General features: G+C 40.6%; 3 protein-coding genes across 7 annotated transcripts in view; all 3 read right to left on the bottom strand.

The window, feature by feature from the left end:
- Positions 1-15,738, bottom strand: part of LOC126563570 (uncharacterized) — a 25,477-nt gene extending 9,739 nt beyond the window's left edge. The window contains exon 1 of the mRNA XM_050220215.1: positions 15,615-15,738. The gene's annotated coding sequence lies outside the window, so the exon portion shown is untranslated. The remainder of the gene's footprint in view (positions 1-15,614) is intronic.
- The window catches only part of LOC126561942 (endophilin-A), a 163,222-nt gene that overhangs the window by 31,495 nt on the left and 109,167 nt on the right, over positions 1-22,560 (bottom strand). The window lies entirely within an intron of this gene.
- On the bottom strand, positions 10,308-22,560 carry LOC126560714 (uncharacterized). Its single transcript, XM_050216671.1, has 3 exons — positions 22,246-22,560; positions 20,807-21,022; positions 10,308-10,404 (listed from the first exon to the last, which is right to left on the bottom strand). Exons 1-3 carry the CDS (start codon positions 22,542-22,544, stop codon positions 10,308-10,310), a joined length of 612 nt encoding a protein of 203 aa, XP_050072628.1. The 5' UTR covers positions 22,545-22,560.

Below are 22,560 nucleotides of genomic sequence, written 5' to 3'. Positions count from 1 at the left end.
TAGAATAATTGGAAGAGCGACGTTGTGGAAGAGAAATGTTTTCTAATTACAATAAATAGCCCGCTGTTGTAGGTCAGAAGCTATCATAAATAAACATGATTTCTTTCTTTTTTTATGAAACACATCGCGTTATACAGAGAAGAACCAAAGTTTTTCTTACGCATCCAAAAAGCACACAATCTAGACTGCTACATCTGCCAGCATCGTAAATCATGATGCTATCGGTTTACCCTGCATTATTTGGCCACCTTCGGATGGTTCGATAGATCGCGGCGATGATGGGCTTATGGGGCAACCAAGAACGCGAAACGTTCAGAAGACGAGTTTCGTGTTCTTTTACACAACACCACCCGGGAAACGATTCGTTCATTATGCGAGTCAGTGCCGTTCAACTCTCATTTCCGCTGAATCCGGACGATGGGCCCCGAATGGAACGAATGCCAGCCAACAGCCGTTGTGTAGCCATAAATTTCCTCTCGAAAAGCAAACGGGACTTTGGAACCCGAATCCGATACGCGGCTGTTGCGCTATCCGCGGCACTTTTGCGGCGATCGTTCCCTTGCGCGTAGAAGAAGAACCGTCGATCGCGGTCACGTGATTTGAAACCGGGCAAGTGGTTTTTAGTTCAACCGTTTTAATTAGACAGGGAAAGCTGCATCCAAATGCCGCACACATATCTTTCATATTCTTTTCACCTTTTGCCTGGTACTTTGGTGTGTTGTACACTGGTTTAGTATACACGAAACGCACTAATTTATACCCTAATCGACTAATCGATTCAATGTTAGTACCTTCTCCTCCACACATACACAAACAAATACACACACACAGATTCCAGACAATTTGTCCGATTTGTTTACCAAGCGAACCCCAAAGCAAATTATTTCAATCGGCAAAAATCATGCGGAAAAGTGCAAGTGAGCTTTCATAAAGTGAGACAATAACCATTAACGCAACGACCATTATCCGCTTCCACCGGCAACAATCTCACCGAAAGGTGTTTCAAAATAATCCATCAGCACCAAAGCCATTTCAGGGCAGTTGTTCTAACACGCCACAACCGTAGACTAGCTCGGGCACCGAACCGAATTCACACCCACCGTGGTGCCGCCGACTATTGCGCTCGTTGCGCCCAATTATGGCAGCTTAAATTGAAGTAATTCAGTTCCAAATAGTATGGGAACGGTGGGTGCTCTCTAGTCGACGGTTTCAGCATGATAGCAATTATGGCCAGTCATTGTTTAAGATTTCGTTCTACACCAAGCAACTTCACTAGCTGAACTCCGTGAAGTTGGGATGGATACAGGCCGTACAAATAGCTCCTTGGGTAATTCGGTGCTGTGCGTTTAATTGCTCTCAAACGACAACCGTTTTGTGATAATCTTTTCCACGCATATCCTCCTAAACACTGTTTTGAACCTCCGTTTTATCACTTTATTAGATGAAAGTGTCACTATCGCAAGGCACTTGTCGGTGGACTTACACTTTCCGAATAGCAGCACGAGAGACGGAAATGAATTCACCGCACATTTGTCGATAGTAATCCATGTTCTGCCCACTTTGTATGCCATAATACACTGGACCGTGTTGTTGGCACTTGTGTGACATGTTCGACTACAGCTCGTTGACAATAAACTAAGGAATTCCGCACCTAGATCACAAGACCGACAAACAAGCCAGTCGCCAAGGAACTAAACAAACTTATGAGGGCAGCAATATTCGGCCACTGTGGCATTTTTCGCGCAAAAATCATCAAATTGCAGATCAAACAGGGAGGGAGTGACCGCATCACTCCCATCATCATCGGTCCATTCAAGTGATCATTATCTTTATGGTGCACTCATCTCAGCTCGCAAGCCAGCACATGAAGCCAGATTCAATACACCCCCCCAAACAGGTGGGGGAGTATGTGGCTCGATCGATTATACAAGCGATTTTCCACTGCCTCCATTTTTTTTTTTACCTTTATGGTTCACTTTATTCTCGAGGATACGAGTACCCAGCAAAAGCAGTCGAAATCCAATAACACCAACAAACTCAGCAGACACGCGCCTGTCCAACCTCCCAATGCTACGAGCAACGAGCCGCCGCCGCCGCCGCCGTGGACTAGTTTCACGTAAACGGTGCAGTATAATTGATCGGCGATCAATTTGAATGACGACGATTTCCATCGTTGAAGGTTGTCGTGGAAAACGCCATCCACCAACAACACTGTGAAGCAACCCAAACCCATCGGGGGCGTTGTGAAACGGTGCGAATAAAACTGTTTTGGGAAATTGTGCTGGCTGGCCTTACACACACAAACGAAAAAAACGGCTAGAAAATAGAAGTTCTAAGCCCAATGCGCAACCCAAATTTAATGGACGGTGAAAGAAGGCTGAACAAAGCGCAAGGTTGTTCCACAGGTTGTTGTCACTTTTCGACACTCTGTTACACTGCCTTTTGGGGTGCATCAAAGGAATAGCAAAAAAAAAAAAAAGGATGTACATAAACACAACATAGGAATATAATTTACGTTTATCATTTTACTCAATACTCAGCGTGGTGCTGCACCACACCCGAAAAAAAACAAGATTTTACGTAACCAAAACATTTCCAATCAAAGCTGTGCGTCGTAATCTGCGAAGCTGCGAACAAGAATTGAACTGGGCCAAATTAATTGATAACCGCAAGGAATGGGTGTTTGATAATCCAAAAAATAATTAATTTTCGCCTTTCTCTTTGGGAATAATGTTCGAAAATACGCGCATTGCGTCCGCCAAGAGCCGCCAAGAGACGCGTGATACGAAAACGGAGCGAATGAAGAAGAAATTGCTAGGGGATGATGGGAGGGAAACACCACCCAATCTCTTCGTGATCCACACACGCACCACACTGCCTAATTCCCATTCGATTAGCTCGGAATTGCATTAGTGAGGAGAAATTTTGCTTCGATTTCGACCGTAATTGCGATTATGAATATTGGATAGCCTTACAGCCGCGTGTGGTGCCGTCTGTGGAAACGTGGACGTGGAAGCGTAATCTGCCGCAACAATTTTGCTACCATCGAAAGCATTACATACGGGCGATCTCTGCGTTTGACTGTACACAGGCTCGCGCCCACTAACAATTGGTCGAACCTGATTGTAATTAACACTACCGCACGAACAAACAGGTTACGCGGTACGGTGAGCACTCCGAGTTGTTGTATTATATACATATTTATTTAAATAAAGCACTGTAGCATCCTGGTGAGGAAATGAACTTTTCGTAATGCTCTTCCGGCTTCACATTTTCACTCCCGGCTTCAGCCCAATAGTCGCGGGAGGGAAGGGCTCATAAAAAACTCCTTTACGTTTTGATATGATTACACTGTTCACTATGCAGCCTAAGGGCTGCATTACTCACGAAAGAAAGATCAAAGAATAATTCTTTTCTTTATCTTCCATGCATGACCCATTTTTAATTTCAGTCCACTAATGTTACGCATTGCTCCCGAAGAACTTTCTTCTCAGCCGTTTTATCACTAAACTTTGAAAAGCCTTGCTTTTGCATGTCAGAAAACGGGACCCGTATGACTTCCGCTTCTACGAAACAATAGTTAACACACCCCTTCATCACATGAGATATTAATTTCAGCACGCGTTCAACCTGCGTCAGATCGTCAAAGCGGTGACTTTCTTATGGTAAAATGCTCCCTTATGATCTTAATGAAGCTCTTGACGTGGGTCTCATAATGAGCACCATACTGAGCTCTTAGACCGACGGACTTAACGAATGTGCAGCAGCAGCACCATCTCCACCATGTATGTAGCAACGCATTGTCCGCCCGAACCGTTACCTTGATTATGAATCTAATAATTACTCGCTGGTACTGGTTTTCGAAACGCTAGTGGACTTTGAAGAGTATGCAGTTCTCTTCTAACCTCAGTTAGTTTCATTTCGGCTTTTCCTGTTGCGATGCGATCCTGTGCTCGTAGAGGTAACAATAGCCACAGTAATGAATCAAGCGAATGATGAAGTTAACACTTTTTTATGAGAGTACGAAGATTTTGAATTATGTTGCCTGCACATGTTATTTAGATCGTAAACTAGCAGCGTGTGCTGAGAAGCGTCGTTAATTTGTTTATTAAAGTAATAAAATGTCTTTTCATTCCTGTAAACGGTACGGGTTCAAATAAGAGTGAAACGCCTTTAAGCTATTCTCGTATTTAGGCATTATTGGGCGCTCTTTTTTCGAAGTAATTTTTTTTTTTCGAAAATAATAAGCTTTCTAAACAATTATACAGGATGCAATTAAGTCTCGTACACTTAAGGTTAAACGTCTATAGTAGTAAACGCAGTACCTAAATTTTAACCACGTACAGCCCCCAACAATTATTTGAGAGAAAGTTTAACCGTTTCACTCTGTGACACTGACGGTACCATTCTTACTTTTATTTTCCTTAAACAACAACTGCACTAATCACACCTATCGGCTGCTGTACGAAATGCAATAGCCGGATTGCACCAAATAGATCGTGCAGCATTTAGGCTACACTAAATAATTTAGCATAAGCGTCAGTGATTATCTTGACAGCAAGCCCAACTGCTTCGCATCCACCAAATGATGCAGAGAGTAGAAAATCGCGCTCAGCATGAGTGAAAAAGTACCGAGTCAAACGGGAAAATAGACGCTCGGTGCTAGCGAAGGACCATAAACGAAGGAAAGCTAATTGATCACCAGTCCCGTGTGATGGCCAAGTTCATGGGAGTTTTGTGTGCGTTTGTGTGTTTTTTTTTTGTTGTTGTTTTTTTTCCTTTGCTTGTCTGTCAATGTAAATTGTGAAAACGTTCCAACCGTAACCGTTGACATCAGAACAACGCAAACAATAAGTACACACACACACATACTCATGTGTGTGTGTGTGCCAAGTGTGTAAGAAGGTGGTGGCAGTAAATGCCGACCAACGAATACAACGATCGCGAGAAAATTAATCGAACCATCGCATAGGAACTTGTTTCGCTGCACAGCATAATGTTGGAATGGCCTCGTTTGTACAGACGTACCGTTTCTTGTTTTATTTCAGACGATGATGGCCAGAATAGTAGCCGATTGGCATTTGCCTTCATCTCGGAGACCTCAGCCGTCCGTCGGAGTGGAGTGGCACCGCCAGCATAAGTGGAGCAAATTCCCTGACTTGCCGTACCAGATACCGGTTGGGAGCAGGTTCGTCAGAGTAGTGGAGTGGTTCGTTTTTATTTTCGATTTATTTTTAATCCCAACACTGTATGCTGCGTCAGCAGTAGGTGGGCCAGATTTAACCCGGCTCGCCCGGTCGCTCGACGCATCAATAACTGGGGAGAAATTAAAATTGTAAACGTAAATGTTTCGTCCTTCGCCGATCAGCACCATTCGTAACAAATGTCTGGCGAACCAGCAGCAACGGTGAATGGAGCCTTTCCTAACCTGCTGGTGATCACGCTAAACATAACATACGACGCGACATACTTCCGTGTATAGGCGCGCGAACGCAACAAAACAAAACATCTCTCCCGGCAGCATTAAGAACCGTTAGGTCTTCAGCGATCCAGCTCTTGTGCTGGCGACCGGTTCGGGATTGTTAGGAATTTCTGCTACTCCCGGAGTCTGGAAGGGAAAGGTGACGGATACACATGGTCCAGCTGGAATCGACCGCAAAACGCCACGATCGCGCAAGCCGGTGAACTTTTTCTCGCTCAGAAAGCTTCCTCGAATGTCCCGTTGTGCCAATCGTTAATTGGTCGCCAATTTCCTCTGCACGCCTGCCGTAGATTGCGTCAAGTAGAAGGAACATGGAACATGGAAAATTATACAATACATATATCGTCTTACATTTCAACCGTGTGAAATGAATATTGGGCTATTGTAGAAAATGTTCTATGCTTGCTTTTGATCTCTTACTTATTCATATACTCCCGATACTGCCAGCTTAATTAATATTGCAGAGTACAGATCTTCTGATGGCCGGATGACGTTATATGTTTCATGACTCCACTCAAATGCTCAAGCAGTTTCAAGGAGAAATGTAAATTATCATGACGCGTCGATCGTGAATGAGTAAAGCAATGCAGGAAACCGGAAACCATAACTGCATCAGCATGCATAAATTAATACACACGCGTCAACCGTTAGATCGGGCGTCCCAAGAATTACCGATCGTCAGATGATCATGCGTTACGTGACGTACATTTAAATTACTTTTTCCTGCGTATTAAGTAACACAAGCATAGGATGGTGCACCGTAACTTTAATAATGCACATTATCATTTCTCACTGTAGGTTATTACATTGTGTGCATTAATCGTTAGAACATTCTACAACAAAAGTTCCCAAAGTGTTGATCATCTGCATACGATGTAGTATCTCCATGCTATTGTTTTAGTGTACTAAACTAATTTTGCTCTAAATCAAAATAAAATGTTTGTTTGTTTGTTCGAGATATGTTCACTCATTGTTGTATATTACCTGCCCATCAAGAAATCTCTATAAATTGGAGAATTAACATTCAACTCCAAATCGGTGGCGGATGTTAGATTTTTCTGCTGGTGCTTCTTCATTTTGCAACTTACTGCCATTTTCATACACGGTACACAGATTTCACTTTACCAGCTCCCTTTCTACACTACGTAGTTCCACTTCGTTTGGTGCGTATCGATGCGAGCATCAGTGAAACTTTTACGATTGTTTCTATCGATTTATGTGTTAGCGATCGAAATAATAAAACATCAAAATGCACTGCCAAGTGTGATACTTCCTCGCACTCACGCACAGTAATCATTCACCATGAACGTAAACTGGAAACATTTACTGCTTTCGCTGGATTTTTCTATCCTCAACTGCGCATCTAACCAGGGATTTGATGTTTCCCACAATTATCAACATTTTCACAGTTGATACACGCAAATCACTTGTCAACAAGCCATAGCCATGGCTTACACCAAATGTCTCGTCACACTAGCGCATCCTGGCAGAGCACGTGGATGGGTGGAGCACGATACGCACCACATGTTATCCTATTCGAAACCAAGAGTGAACTGAACGCTTCACATCAGCCCCAGTGTCCGCAGACGGCGCAGTCCGAACCTACATCCGACAGATCAGCTAGCGCGGCGGAACCTGCGGCTCGATCGATCTCTATTGTGAAGCAACAATTTCTCTAATCAACGCAACATACACACAAACGCAAGCCGTGGCATCATATCTGATAAACATAACATCAGCATTGCACCAGGAGCGGAACGGCACGGTGGAGGAAAATCAATGCCGGGCGGTGGGCGTTGGAACGGAAACGAGACTCAATCGTGGATATTGGGCTATTAGTTTTTGAAAGTCTTCACAACAACAGGGTCATTGACCACGGGCTTAAACATTTAATGAGGTGCAACATCGTTTGGGTGGTATTTGTATTAGTTTGGTTAAATAATAGAAGTAACGACATGCAGTGTGCTGTACTAAAAGCATAATATTTAATGTACTAAAAGGCCAGGGTAATCGGAATTTCGAAATGTATCCCTTGGCCTTCAGTTTCTGAGTTTCCTGACTTGATTTTATCAATGCTGGATAGTACGTCCTGCGTTCGAGGGTATTATCCGTATAGAAACGGAAAATCTCTTCGTATTAGTAGCTGACTGTTACCACCTTGCTGCCACTTTTAAAATCGCAGAAAAAATTTGCTTTATATTTGTGTTTTAAACGATCTCGCAACGATCGCACGATCAAAAGCATACTCCTAGTGAGTTGATGTGCCTTTTGCGTTACGGTCGATTTATTGAATAGATACATCACACGCTAAACTCATTTCAACATATTGCTGCAAACAAGCAAATAGCCGAAAACAAATAACAGGATCTTTCATTTTCGCCGTAAGAGTGCCATTATGCATATGCAAAAACTTAAGCTCCTCCAGTTGCAACATCCATTGAACCCTCTCATTATCATGCATTAATACGTTTGCGCACACATACGCTCACACAGACACAAGCACAATAATAAAAAAAGATGATAAATTGCGTCCAATGTTAATGAACGCACCGAGCACATACACACCCCCATCGTGCTGATGAAGACGTACACACCCTGCCGAACAATTCGAAAATGAGCATTCAGTGACGCACATCAGCGCTACAACTTCCAGATGAGCATCTTTTTTTTTGTACCAAAATATCGCCAGACTGTCGAAATGGCAAGGTACTTATTGGCGTGGCACGTTCGTTGTGTGAAGATTGAAACAAAAGGCACCATTGAGACGAAACGCATTATCGCCTCTTTTCTCGCCAGCAAAAACAATTTGTGGCCCACCACCTATGAGCACATTCGGCGGCGGCCATTGTAAAGAGGGAAGAAAAAGTAAACTATTCGCGGTGCTCCTAATAAGGTCTTTTCGGCCCATTAGCGAACGATCATCTTCGAAGTGAGAGATGATCGGGAAAAGAAAATTTTTGACTGTTTCATCGCACTTTCGGATTTATGAGAGAGCTTTTATCACCGCTGGGAAGTTTGGTTTGCGCCTTTGGCGGTGTGCGTGACCTTCATGCATTAGCGACGAAAAGCCGCAACAATTTGAGCCATATTAAATAATGCAGCTGGATCTGGATGTAGAAATACTTTCCACACGCCACCCGTTTCCCATTATGATGTGCATTGAAGTCGCGATGGGCGCGCGTTAAGTCGCAATTACATTCTATGCCAATAGAGACTACATTCCTGGACTGATTACGTGACGAAAGGGAGTGTTATTTTTAGCAACAGGGTGTTACGGAAGACTGCAAACTGAGACAGCATCACACAAGATAAACGATGATAATATGTTGGGGAACGGTCAGAATTAGGCATCTCTAACTTTATGCTTTCAACGAAAGGAAAGCATCGTTGAGTGTAAGGTGACTTAAGGGTTGGAGCCAACATTGTTGTTTTGGAGCATGCTTTGGATTGGATATGCAAATGGGAAACCTTCCCATGCTTACCAAATTCAATCCTACTCGCCCCGTACTTCCATCAACAAATAGTTCTACCAATTCTCAACAACAACTCTAGTTAGAATAGCTTTGTCTATTCGAACAAAAATTAATATCTTTAAATGGATCATTTGTGGTTTTGAACCACTTAAGTAAGGCGTCAATATTGTTGTTTAAGTTCATGGCTCATCTTCGCTAAACAGTAAATCATACAACAATGGATCCCCTAATGTATCATTACCGATGATTTTGCCATTGATATTGTACGATCCTATCCGGTGGACTGTTGTTTCGACTATCTCGCAACCGCTGCTCCGTTTTTATTCGCGAAGCTTTCACCGCATGCTTCACGCTGCACTCGGCTTAAGCCACAAAATGCAAAGCATAATCTATGCATGACGAATGTAGGCATGGTGAAAATGTGTTTATGCTCATTACCCTCACTTGAACTATACTCTTATTATGAGCATCCATTGTAGCACATTGCCTTTGGTTTGCTTTGGAAAATGGTTGTGAACACACACACACACTTATTGTGACTAATGAGAACCCAGCTCTGGTGCTCGCTTCGATTATGTCGCCCTGTACCATATGGAGCATTACACGACACAGTGGTAACCACGGGTGCTAGTGTTGATAAAACGCATGTTAATTAGATTTACAATTGTTTCCATGCAATTTCAATACAGATACAACTTTTCACTTTCTTTTACCCTACTATTGGACACAAAGGCAAGACACGAGAACAACAAGGAGTAAAGTGTGACAATCTGCTCTATTTTTTTGAGTTAGTATCGCTTAATGATAGTTTACCAACTTTATGTTCTAATGGAAATCAGCTGCCGTTGAAATAGTAAGTGCTAATTGAAATAGTTCTACAATAACTAGAAATTGCTTTGTCTCTGAAATACAAAACCTAACCTTACTACTACACGTAGCCAAAAGCATAAGAAAACAACCAGTGCTTCTTCAACCGTATCAACCCCAAATTGGATCTTCAAAATGCTCCGTTTCGGTGGTACTCAGACGAAACGAAAAACTTCCTGTATTTTCTCCCGCCTCATAGTCACGTCTTCGATTCTCCAACCCAATCCAACTTGGCCGTAACCAGCGCAACGTGGAAAGAATGTTTCGTTGTAAAGAGCTTCCCGTTTAATCCAGAGTATCACGGTGAAGAAAGACCCACCGTCATTTTTAATGTCTGTGTTCTTTTGAAGAAGAGAGAAAGATTCAGCACGAGTTGCTCAGGGTGTACGGTCGATGGCAGCAATGCTGTTATACTGGATCGTTCTACTGTTTGCAGTGTTTCCCGTGTTTCCCAGGATTTGAATATTCTTTTCACACTATTGTTATTAAGCTTTATCGCAATCGGACACCATCCAGATCTCTCCGGGCAGAACATCCAGCGAGTTCGCGTGAACTCTACGTTTAATGAACCCGCGCCGTCGCCTGTGGCATCGTGCAAAAAGTTAGTTAATAATTTATGGTCCCACGCTTAATGAAGTTGTCACGGTTCACTGCTGGGCCATCCGTCAGCTGCGCTATCCAATCAGAACAACAACACCACAGACAAAGTGGCAAGAGAACCCTGGGTAGCCGGGAACAGTTGCCTGTTTTCTCAGACATTTCTGTAGAATAGAAGTATAACGAGGTCTTACAGACATTATTCCTCCGCACTAAAGCGTAACAGGGCGCATATGTTTGCACAGCTTCGTATGGCCAATCTACTTAAGGTTGCTTCTTGATGAAAAGCGTCAACAATCTTGTACAGAGTCATGCCTTGTTTTTCATTAAGAATGTCGATATTTAGAAGCGCGTATTTTGTTATAATAAAAACGCAGTTCAGTTTCCTCAGTAATACAGGAACAATACAAATTCTGATTTTGAAATAGTAGTACTTTAGAAGTTTTTTTGAGCTTGTCCATAATTTCTTCCTCATTCTCACTCTACGAACCTTCTTCTTGGCTCAACGATCTACTAGGTCACGTCGACCAATGAATGGATTACTAGACTTGCTAAATACCACGTAGTTGAATAGTCAGTCCTATCTAAAGGGGACGAATTGGACTCTACGAACCTGTAATTGATTAACAGGCCTGTTTCTATTGGGATTTGACACCGATCTTACCTTGCAAACGTCGGTGGAGTTACAATAACATCACTGGCCCTCCTCAGAATGGACAGTAAATAATACCGATCTTACGGCAAAGATCAGGAACGAGGCAAATACTCAAAGCAGGTGCTGGTTGGGGATTTTTTTTGTTTCTCTTGTTTCCATATTTCCTTCCCGCAGAAGCGATTTCGAACATAACGGAGCCCAAATACTTCACCTAGATGCGGATCGGTCTTCTCGGTCAAATCCGAAACCGACAAGAAACGCGCGTTGCTGCTTATTTTTCCTTGCGTTGCGCGCGCCATGTTTGCTTTTAATTCCTTCATTTCATTGACTTCCTACAATCCCGCACAATCGTACAACGTCTTGTGGATCGGTGTGTTTGACTTTGTTTTGTAGTTTTCTCTATATTTGTGCAATCGTTTAACAACTTTCATCTGTCCGGACGTATTGATTGGGTGTGATCCACAAACAAATGTTACCGATTTGGGCAATGGCAAATACAAATCATTTTCTTCCATAGAAACTGGCGAAATGAAGTTGTCCACCGTATTTTACTTACAAAATGTAAAATTAAAGTCACTTAATTAACGTTAATTAGATGTCATAATTGACGCTTTGTGCTTTCCCTTGTCACTCGCAATACTAATCTTGGTCTTTTTTTTCTGAAGCAGTGTAAAATTATGTATCCATTATGTGCACAACAAGCATGCCCCCAAATCCAATTCCCTAAATCTAACGTGAATGTGTGTCTAATCTACAAACTCTACTAAGTCGCAGTTTTGCCACACTGAATTAAACTTGTCTTGCCTCATTTGATAACCGAAGCTAATAACTGATTCGTCACCCACAATGAAGACAACACGTGTTATTGATTTCTTGTCGATTGCAGCCAATCTGCATCAGGCAAAACTTTCAAGTATGTTGTTCAAATTCAACAGCCCGATATACGATACAAAATGTGTTTTGTTTTTGTTTTACTTTTTCTTCCCTGTGGACAATTTCGGCAAACCTTTCACTGATTGAAACATTTAAACAACGGCGGTTCAGGGCACAAACTTGTTTCGGAAACTGGATATTTTAAGCTAGTGCCATAAAGCGAATCCAGTTTGCAACCGCACCGAGCAGCTATCGAGCAAACATAACTGATTAAATTGAGAGTAACCTGGCAAGCTTAACTTATCTGCTGCCAAATTGAGCAACAGGAAACCAACCAGCCTAAGCTAAACTGTTGCAGCTTGTATCAAATTGAAGGAAAGTAATCAGTGAATTGTGATCGACGCCTTTATTGCAAGGGCGAGGGTATCATGCGATGTTGCCGAGAAATAAAGTAACCGAGAGCATACGAAAACTGTTGAAGTCATGTATAACATTACAGCCTAATATACTGTCTACCTGACCAATGTTGTTTTTTTTAGCCGATTTTTGCAATTACTCGACGTGAACGCAGGTGAACGCATGTAATGTATTTTGTTTTTTTGCGTTTCATTTTCGTCTGCACATAAACTTATGACGATGGGCTCATGTTGAACATTTCCTTCCGCTCGCCTCTCATTAGCAAAGAAAAATTTCTAGTCAGTGGTTTTTTAATTTAAGGGAAAGGACTTATAATTGGTCAATTTTTTTTCCTCCTTCTTCCTTGCTTACTATGTCTAAAAATTGACCATTTTGGACTTAAATTGCTGCTTAAACCATTACTGTGAAGGGTCAAATCCTAAAAATGGCAGGAAAAGTTTAGTCAAGAATTAAGTCGATACCAGGCATTTAGCTCTCACGAGAGGATTATTGAATGCAGAATTAGATTTTTTATTTTGATTTCGATTCCCTATATTATCAGAAAACGATTTTTGTATTCTTGGATGTTCAGTTCGCATAATATTATTATAACAGTGCTTAAATATAGCAAAATTAAATGTTACGGAAGGTTTTTTTTTCTTGAGTAAAGCTTCATTTTATATTTTGTTTTTTTTTTCGTGTAGAAATATGAAGAAAAACTAATATTTCCAATAATTTCCATTCCTTTCCACAAACCATTGTTGGCCAGGTCGAGCAAAACTCTGAATCGTTGTACGAATCGCCCGTGTTCTACTTTACATCAGTGCCCATTCCCCATCCATTTCATTTTTACCAGTGCCGACGCCCAAGCAGCTAACACGATCATGATCGCACTAATGAACAAAACGCAACCTACGAAAGGAGAAAAAAATCGACCATTTTGAAGGAAGTTACTCAAACGTATCAATGCATTCGTGGAAGCAAATCTGAGCAAAAACTGAAGGCGGGATCGTGACTGCCACTGGTAGTCGTTGGAACGTTCACAACGTACCACATTTTGACTACGCAGCACATCACACGATGTGCTTGATTTTCAAACGGGAGCTTCAACTGCTCCATCAAACAATGCTACTAGACGTTACCTTTACTTTCACGGAAGCAGGAAAACTCGTAGCAAAAAAAAAACGGCAAACATTGCAGTTACTTTTTTTTGCCTTTTGTTTCCTCTACTTTTGCTTCCTTTTTGGTTTGGAGCTACATTTTTAGCGCGTCTGCTTCTTTGCATAACCTAAGCAATTAAGTTAGTGCAATGAAGAAAGAAAAAACCCTACTTGAGTTCCCATTTTCCAAACCTCCTTTCGGACGCATCGACCGAAGGAATGTAAATACAACTTTGGTCGGTAATGCCGGATAAGGTAACGCCCTGCTCAAAGGGCTTGCGGTGATATACACGCAGCGTGAGGAGTTCAATGCGCACATGGATTAAACGAACGCTCCGCGATGAACTATGCAGTGTAAAATAATCATTAAAAAATATTGATTACGGTGTGCCCCTAGCAGGCGGGAAATGCCCCAAGCGCATCCGATGCAGCATTAAAAGAAGTGCACCTTAAAATATTATCTTGCTCGTTATCAAGGATTTCAGTCTATGAATGAGGCACATACGGAACCATGGCATTGCTCAGGGCCGTTGTTACGATTAGATGTTATGAATGAATGCACGATCATAAGCTGAAGTCACATCTGAACGGAAGGTTGACCATCCGACACGGCAGTCTGCAAACCCAATCTAAGGAAGTAATGTTTAACACCAAAAAAGTAATGTTATAGTTTGCTATAGTTTCAAGGACATTGGATTCTCTCATTGGAGTGTGAAAGGCACACGTTCTAACACACATCATTCAACTAAACTATAACTTACAATAAGTGCTGGTTACATTCAACCAAAATCATCGATCGATAAAACATCAAGGAGAACGGAAATTGCTGCCACTTGTAAATGAAGTGATAAAAAGCGCTGCATTTATTGTAGTTTAATTCATGATGGTGTGTGACTTCACTTTAGGATGCGCTCTGCTAGCCAAAGCAATCGATTATCAAGCGATGGCCACCGGTATTAAACCTCTCACCTCACGATCGTTTGACCATTTTCATTCCGGTTCAGTTAATTTACGAGCCGGAAAGGCCGCATTGCACCATGACAACCAAATCTTTGACGGAACACAAAACCATCGACACTCTAGCAGTTGGTGGCAACGACTCGAGACCAAAATCAGCCTTGTGAAAATCTCTTGGGCATCCATGTATGATTTACACCTTGAAATAACATCATCAGCAAATTACAGTTTGTTTGAAAGCATCCTTATTTACGATCTTTTCGCTCGTATTGGAAACAAACATTTTTCCCGTGTACAAAATAAGCGAGAAAGACAGCACAAGATACACTGCTCTACCTTGAATGCTCCATACTGTCTAAAGCAAATGTTTTTTTTTTAAGCCTAAACTTCATGTTTTACCAAAACTTTCGTTTATCTACCATCTTACGCATACAGCAAATGGGCGCACGAAAATTCAATTCAATTCTAACAATTTTTTTTGTTTTTTTGCAGTCCTCATTCATCGTACCTTTTCCTTAACAAGGTTCTGAATTATTAAAATGCAATGCCACTGATTAGTAGTAGCGTCGCAGTTCCCTAAAAAAACATTATCAAACACATTTTTCATTTCTTTCCGGCCTGCAGGCGGAAGATGCTTAGTTTTCCGAACCAACTTAGAGCAATGCCGGCGCTATAAAGCGATAATTGAAGATAGAAAAAAAGTCATTTACATTACAAATTTTCTAACCACTTCCCTCCACCAACGGCCAATAGAGATAGGAAAATGGCATTCACCTTACTCTTTTGCACGCGCAGACTTTTGCAAAAATCAAATGAGAGAAAATCTTTGGATAATGAGAATTTTTATGTGAAAAATAGAAGCTTGAGACAGAAATGGGAGGCGGCTTCCACGTTGGCTTTGGCAACGTTGGTACGAAAGAAAATGTTAATTAATAATGACATTAAAAGCTCTGCTAAATTAGCTTCTGAATTTATAACGTTCAGGGGTACCACAGATCAGGTAGGCCACTAAAAAAAAAAACTATCGTAAATCTTATTCTCTTCGGAACTTTTTTCTTGCTTGTAAATTAAACTGGTATAAATGGATATTTTACTACAATGATAAAATGTTTGAGCAAAAGTTATAAGTGCATTAAATGTACTTTTTAAATTACCTTTTTTCCCACAATTTGATCGGCTGATTTGTGGGTGTGATGAATCGAAATATGGAACCTATTTTAAGACTTTGAAGCAGTTCAAGTTGTATGCTAATTGGATTCCATCATAAGAGCGTCGGTGATGCAAAACTTATTCAATTCACTACTTCCAATAATACACTTTCGATCGGCACGATCTACGTCACTAATAAACATGAACGATTGAAATGATACGATCGTTTGCGGAATTATTGTGGTCACTTGGCTTGCTGAAGCTTTGCGAAACGTTTTCTCGAAACACTGCCAATAACGGTAATCTGTGGCCGCATGAGCTGGAAACGAACTAACGTGAGGATTTGGAGCGTATATTTTCTGCTGCAGTACCCCAAGCACACAATAAATGAAGAGCAAACCTCAAAAATCAACCACCGCAAACTTCAATCTTATATTCGGCACACAGGTTATTGGTGCTGCTGGGTACACTGTTTGGAATCACTTGCACATCGTGCTATGATCATGCCTGTATTGAGTTTTGCACCTTTATAAAAACGGTCACATCATTACATCACTTTGTTCTGCCACCGGTTTTTTTTTTATTTGTATTTTGAAAGGCTACTGTTATATGAAAATTCAAATGCAAAAACTGAATTATTCCTTTTTTTTTAGCCTTATTCACACATTATTGATACATTGATACAAATAATGACTGTTGCTCGATTTACAAGTCATATAGTGCACTTAATTTCCACTCGATTTATTTATTTACTAATAACTAAACACACACCAAGCACCATTTTTGAGTTAAACCCATGTAGAGCAAGAAACAAATGTCATACACATGTGTGAAACATTCAATCCAAATTGATAACTAAACTCAAACACTACAACAAGCGACGAACCCGCAATAACCGTTTCAGCACCTAAGCGTACACGCTTCGCAATGAACAGTTCCGACAGTACAAACTACTGAGCAACCTCCGTTCCATCAAGCTGCCAAACTAACAAACTAGCACTGAAGCTCTCCCCGGCATTACACATCTGCCATACTGTTGAACCATTTTCCTTCACGAAGAGAGAGAATGGAGTGAAACTAACGCTTGGATGGCAAGCGCTGGGTGAGGAGGGTTTTGAGTTTTCCTTACGATCCAAGCCTGCAACCTTGCCCGAATCTAGCCACGGGAGAGCACCTTGGTTACATACATGAGCAGCTATTTACATGCTCTCGATCGATGAGAGCACTGGGAAGTATGGATGATCGTAAAGCGCTGCTACTAAAATGAGAAACGACGGCTCAACAAGAGAAGCTAGCCACAAACATCGCTTGAAAGCTTTGTCTGCGGGAAGCTTTTTTAGCATGCGTATGCGATGAAAAGCTCTCGGCATAAATAAAGCTTAACGATCACACTATCAAAAGATGCTCTTTTAAGTTTTAATGGTTTTTTGTTGCCATTTTGCCACCCATACTAATTACATTGATTTTTTTTTTTGTCTTTGATGTAGTACATTGTATTTTTTTTTCAATTTTATGATTGTTTTGTAGAGCTTCTTTGGAATTTGCAAATTGTATCTTAAGCATGTGAAGAAGCCTCATTAAAGCTTGCCTGGCTGTTCAACGTGGTGAGAGACGTCTAACAAAAATTTAAAAATATTCTATTAGTGAATCCATTGTTATCGACGTTTTTGTTACATTCGACAACGTAAAGCAGCACTACGTCAGTCAGTCCCTACCATGCATACTGTTTATGAGTCTCTGGTTCAACAAACCTAGCTTCTTGCAGACAACGATCAATGCAACGGGAATGCACTTGAAAGCCAAACAATGCACGGTCATACATTTGTAGGCACGGGTATGACCTATTCATGAATCACATTGACATATTCATATGTCGGAGTTCTTGCTAGAGTGAGTGAGGATGAAGCCAATTAAATCTAACATTGTGTTAATTAGTAAGTTCGAGCAACGTTGTTGTGTGTTTGGTGGGAGAGACTCTCATATACAGTTCGACAGAGAAAATGAAGAAAATGAAACAGTGCATCTGCCACCGTAACCCACTGGAATAAAAAACTGCTCATACCCATAGAGCAATATGGTAGCAACTCTTCTGCCGTATGCTAGGGCAACTAGAAGCTTGATCACACTACAAATATTAGTTCCACTGTTAGTGTTGGTTTGAATAAAACCGATGAAAAATTGACTTTTGATGCAGATGAACAATATGTTTCTTTTATCGCGGCATGCTATAACCTGCTTTTTCGTTAATAACAAAATCTTTTTCAAATTCTGTTGATTAACTCTTCTTATTTTCCTATCTTTATTTGTAAATTTTTCTGTGTACATTCCACTGCATTGTGTTTACACGATTTTTGTAATAATATTTTGACTACTTTTTTATTTTCTCCTTTTTTGGTACGACAACCTTAAGAGATCTTGAGGCTGCCATAATTAACTTCTTCCAGTCCTGTGTATTTGTTTCCTGGGGCAGTAGTATGACCATTTGGCAGCCAGCATACTAGCACATATTTTAATATCTACTAGGTTGTAGGTTTTTGACTTATTATATTTTAGATTATGATTATCTGTTTAGAATTTAGAAAACTTCGTAGGTGTTTTCACATATTTGAAATCACAACGTTTCAAAAGAGTATTAGTTTTAAAGGCCACTAATCTTCTTTTTGCCGTAACGACCTTCTAGGTCACGGCATTTAACAGCTTATTAGACTGCCGATAGATACCACGTAGTTGGATAGCCAGTCTTCACTACGGGGCAACGGTTTGGATGGTATGTGAAACACGGTGTTGTCATGTGAAGATCGGCACCGTTGTCGCCTCCCCCACCGGTCCGTCCCTAGTATTGGTTTATGCCTTATTAATCAAACCGTGCCTCAAACTTTTGGCAAGCTTCTACTATCTAAGAGCGCTCTAAACCAATTATGTTTATGTCTACGCCAGCGTATGCGAACAGCTTGATCGACTTATATCTAGGGTTAAGCTTAAGACCAGAAATGCAAGCCAGAAGCCCAATTCCCTGGTCAATTGGGTCACTAAAAGCCTGGGTGGTAGCAAACCATTCTGAGGGTTTTCCATCAAACTTCTTCTAGCATGTAGTCTTGGTCACTGTCATTCTATCAACTGTAGCAAGCTTGACAGGTAATCCATAACAGCTCATCAATCCTTTTTATGAATGTATTCTTTTCACAATATCCTGAAGCTGCTCGGGACAACTTGGGATAAATAAGCCACTGCCGCAACCTAAAAAACCAACATAGTAAATGATAATATATCGGTGTTGAAAAATATGCATACATTGTTATGTTACCTGGAAAGGCTGCAGGAATTCCAATTCTTACTATCAGCTTCCAACCACAATCTGACGATTTAGTCATTAATGCACAAAATATACACCACGTGTTAAAACAGTATAATATTCACTGTAGCTCATATTATTCGAGTCCAGGATTATTTGAAAAGAAAATTTGAACAACTAAAAATCGACTAGGTGCTAGTCAAGAATTTGTTCTACGCTGGCCATTTTATTTCATCGTACATTGGCAACTATACTTTTGCTGTAAAATTTGTATATGAATCAAAAATTTTAAGTAAAAGTGGTTGAAGGATCAGCAAATATGACATTTTTTATTTTATTTCGAAGGGGACGGCCTGGCCGTATTGCTAAATATGACAAAAATGAACACGGAAAAAATGTATCACAGTTATTTAAAAACTGTAACAAAAAACACCAGCTACGCATGCTACGTTATAAAACAGGAAATAATTGTAGAACAATATTGTTTGAAGATCTACACGAGCAAGCATTCAAGCTCGAATGAAACTGATCAGTAGAAGCTCACCTGGATCAGGGGTGTACAACCTACACCGCTTAGGTATGCAGCTGTTTTTTGAAATGTCTAACAAGAGAAAAAAATACCAATCATCCTTTTTGATGCTAGCAGGATAAAGTGCGGAAGATTAAAGATAAAAGTGGGCGTGCCGGGTGGTGATGTGGAAGCGGCTCCTTTCCGTATAGAACGGCAGGAGCGGGTTTCAAATCCCATTCGGACCGTCCCCCCGTAGTGAGGACTGACTAACCAGCTACGTGGTATCGGCAGTCTAGTAAGCCATTCGATGGCCGGCGTGACCTAGACGGTCATTAAGCCAAGAAGAAGAAGACATATTTGTTTGCAGGCAAAATATCATATTGCATATTTCCACATTTTTCCACGCGAAAGTGATCCCTTAGCTTTCATGCAAAAAGTTTTCACAATAACGGCGCTGGTTTCTTATACGACAGGACCAGGCATTGAATCCCACCCGGTCCCATATCGTGGCTCGTGGTATCAACATGTTTTAAACGAGTCATTATCTACGGTCGGTATTATCAAGCAGATAATTAAGTCTAGCAAGAAGAAGATCGCATCCATGCGATCACCGTGTTTGCACGTAATGCAGTGCATGCGGGTTGCAGAGCTTTAGGCTCAATATTTTGCTCGCAGTTGCAGATATGCTGGGCAGCAAACAAAATAGCACAACAAATCGATATGTTGTTTTTTGGGAATTACTTACATGTCTCAATCTTCAATTTTAAACCTTATTTGAATCGAATAATGTTGTTCGATTCCAATTCGAAATATATTGTCTTTTCTGCCTGTCTTTTCGTTGATTTTTTATATATAATTTTTGCATGCCGTGTATCGATCATAAGCGGAGTCCTGCATCATACACATCACATATACATCTGAGTCTGATAGTAAGGTAACCGTTTTCTATGTTACACACGGATCTATTATCAAGAAGAGTTTAAAATGGAAAGTTAACTAAAAGTACAAAAATATAATTGGTTTAATTGCTTGTAGTTTGTCAATTCTGACAATTTTGCTCACCAGGACCTAAACTCTTCATTGAATCTGAATGATTTCAAAAATTAAACTAAAAGACATGTAAAGCAAGCATGTAACGGCTTTATCCAAACCAGAAACCATTGCAAAGCTTTTTGAAGTTTTCACTCTTTTAGATAAATGATCTTCTTCTTCAACAACAATTAGCAATAAAACATACAATAAATAGAAATAAACAAATCAAACATGTGGAAACCATATTGAGAAAAAAAAACACACTAATACTGCACTTAAAGAATACTTTAAGGCAAAACAACCAGTGTTATGTTGTATCGTTTTGTGCAGCTAAAAAGATGACTTACACTCTAGAGACATACCTTTCACAAAATGAAAATCGATTCCCGGAGATGTTGTTATAGTTATCGCGTTCGGATTCCTCCTCACAGTAGCTGCAAGTGCAAAATGTGTACTGCGATCCGTACATGCTCGACTGATCATCCAAATCCGTGAGATTCAGATCGCTATCAAAATCATCATCATACAGACATTTTGGGCGTTTTGGATCTTTTGAGTTTGGAGGGCCTAACCGTGCTCTGAAAAGAGTAAAAATATGTTAGAAATTATCTTGATTAAATTAGAAAAAAATATATAATTTTCTCGAAATTTCGCATCAATCTACTGTCATTATTATTGTTTGTCATTTTTCGAAAAAAAGGTCCAAGACCTTAATTTCCTCTACAAGCGCTCAATTATAGTATGTACGGGAAAGATTATGCGCCTACCTTATCCCAGTTATCATTAAACTAAATTAACCAATGCTTCCTTCCTTCCTTGGTCTCAAACCCGTTTAAACTTGTCTGTTTGTCGATTTCACCGCAGTAGAGGGAAACTTCCTGCTTTCAACTGGCATGGGGCTCGCTACGAACCGTTTAGTAGTATCATCGACATCGACATATGATTGCTACGAGCTAAACTATCGGCACATAAACCGAACCTTTGATACGCAGTACGTCTTGCAACAACAACAAAAATGTCTTGTGATACAAAAGTACAAAAATGAACAATATTCGTAGATAATGTAGATTTGGATATTGGTAAAACATCTCGTTTTAATTTCCCCGTTCAATAGAGGCAATGCACTTCCTACATGTTTCGTACTTTCTTTCGCGTTTCGCGTTCGCGTCCGCTGTTCGATTGCATCTATACGTAAATTTGCATGCTACAGCATACCATAGTAAAGGGCGAAACCGGTTTCCAACGACCATTGCCTTACCAGCATGCTCCCTCCCAACAAACCGTTTCACTGTTTGTTTATTAATCTACCATCCCAACCGTTCGTTCGGTCGATGCCCAATGCAAACCATTTGGTGAATGAAGAGCCTTCACTTAAAAATGCAATAAAAACGTTCAAACGTCTGTAGTACACGGTCCTTTGTATCTATGTTTGCTTTTGAATGCAAACGCCTTGCTTTCCACCATGAAGCGAAGAAAACGAAGTAGCAAAACATAAATTTAATCTGCTAGAAATTGAAAGTGAGCAATGTATAATATAAACAGGTCAAACGAAATTATAAATATAGGTATTGTGAGCAAAATTAAGAAAAAGTTTATAACAATCAAACATAAAGCGAACTTTAGCTTTCAAGTTCAAACCATTCATGTTGGATTGTTTATCAAATAAGGAAATTCTTCTCATATGATCGTACTGCACTGCTTACCCTACTGATAATTAGTTCATCCTTTTCCCCCTTTGTATTAAACATTTATCTTTTCCAAATCAAATGTGGGAATATTACATCGCGAAATGTATACTTACTTTTTCCCCTTCTGATCAACGCTGTCCACCACAACATTCCACGTCCGATGAATGAGATACAACAGGAACAGCATGCGAGAATTTTCTGCGTTCGGTGACTGTTGCTGTTGTTGTTGCTGTGGTCGATTGGAACCAGGGTCCGGAGTGCTTTGCTGACTTTTGACCTCATCCTCGAAATAGCATCGCTTGGTACTAGTATAATCCCAATGCTCGTACGGTGCCGTTCGGTACCGTCCACTACCGTTGCGTGTCTGTCGTCTCGACAGGGTAGAATCACCGCTGCTCATAATGTTACCCATCGTTCTTTAACTTCCT

The sequence above is a fragment of the Anopheles maculipalpis genome, chromosome 3RL (genome assembly GCF_943734695.1).
Source record: "Anopheles maculipalpis chromosome 3RL, idAnoMacuDA_375_x, whole genome shotgun sequence".
NCBI classification, from domain to species: domain Eukaryota; kingdom Metazoa; phylum Arthropoda; class Insecta; order Diptera; family Culicidae; genus Anopheles; species Anopheles maculipalpis.
This window is presented reverse-complemented; position numbering and strand designations above follow the sequence as displayed.

What these genes read in the sequence shown, in the direction of transcription:
- LOC126560714 (XM_050216671.1), bottom strand. Translation starts at nt 22,544, where the DNA reads ATGGGTAACATTATGAGCAGCGGTGATTCTACCCTGTCGAGACGACAG. An exon ending in GTTGATCAGAAGGGGAAAAA is followed by an intron (nt 21,023 to 22,245) that starts GTAAGTATACAT and finishes TACTCTTTTCAG; the next exon opens with AGCACGGTTAGGCCCTCCAA. An exon ending in CGATTTTCATTTTGTGAAAG is followed by an intron (nt 10,405 to 20,806) that starts GTATGTCTCTAG and finishes ACGATGCCACAG; the next exon opens with GCGACGGCGCGGGTTCATTA.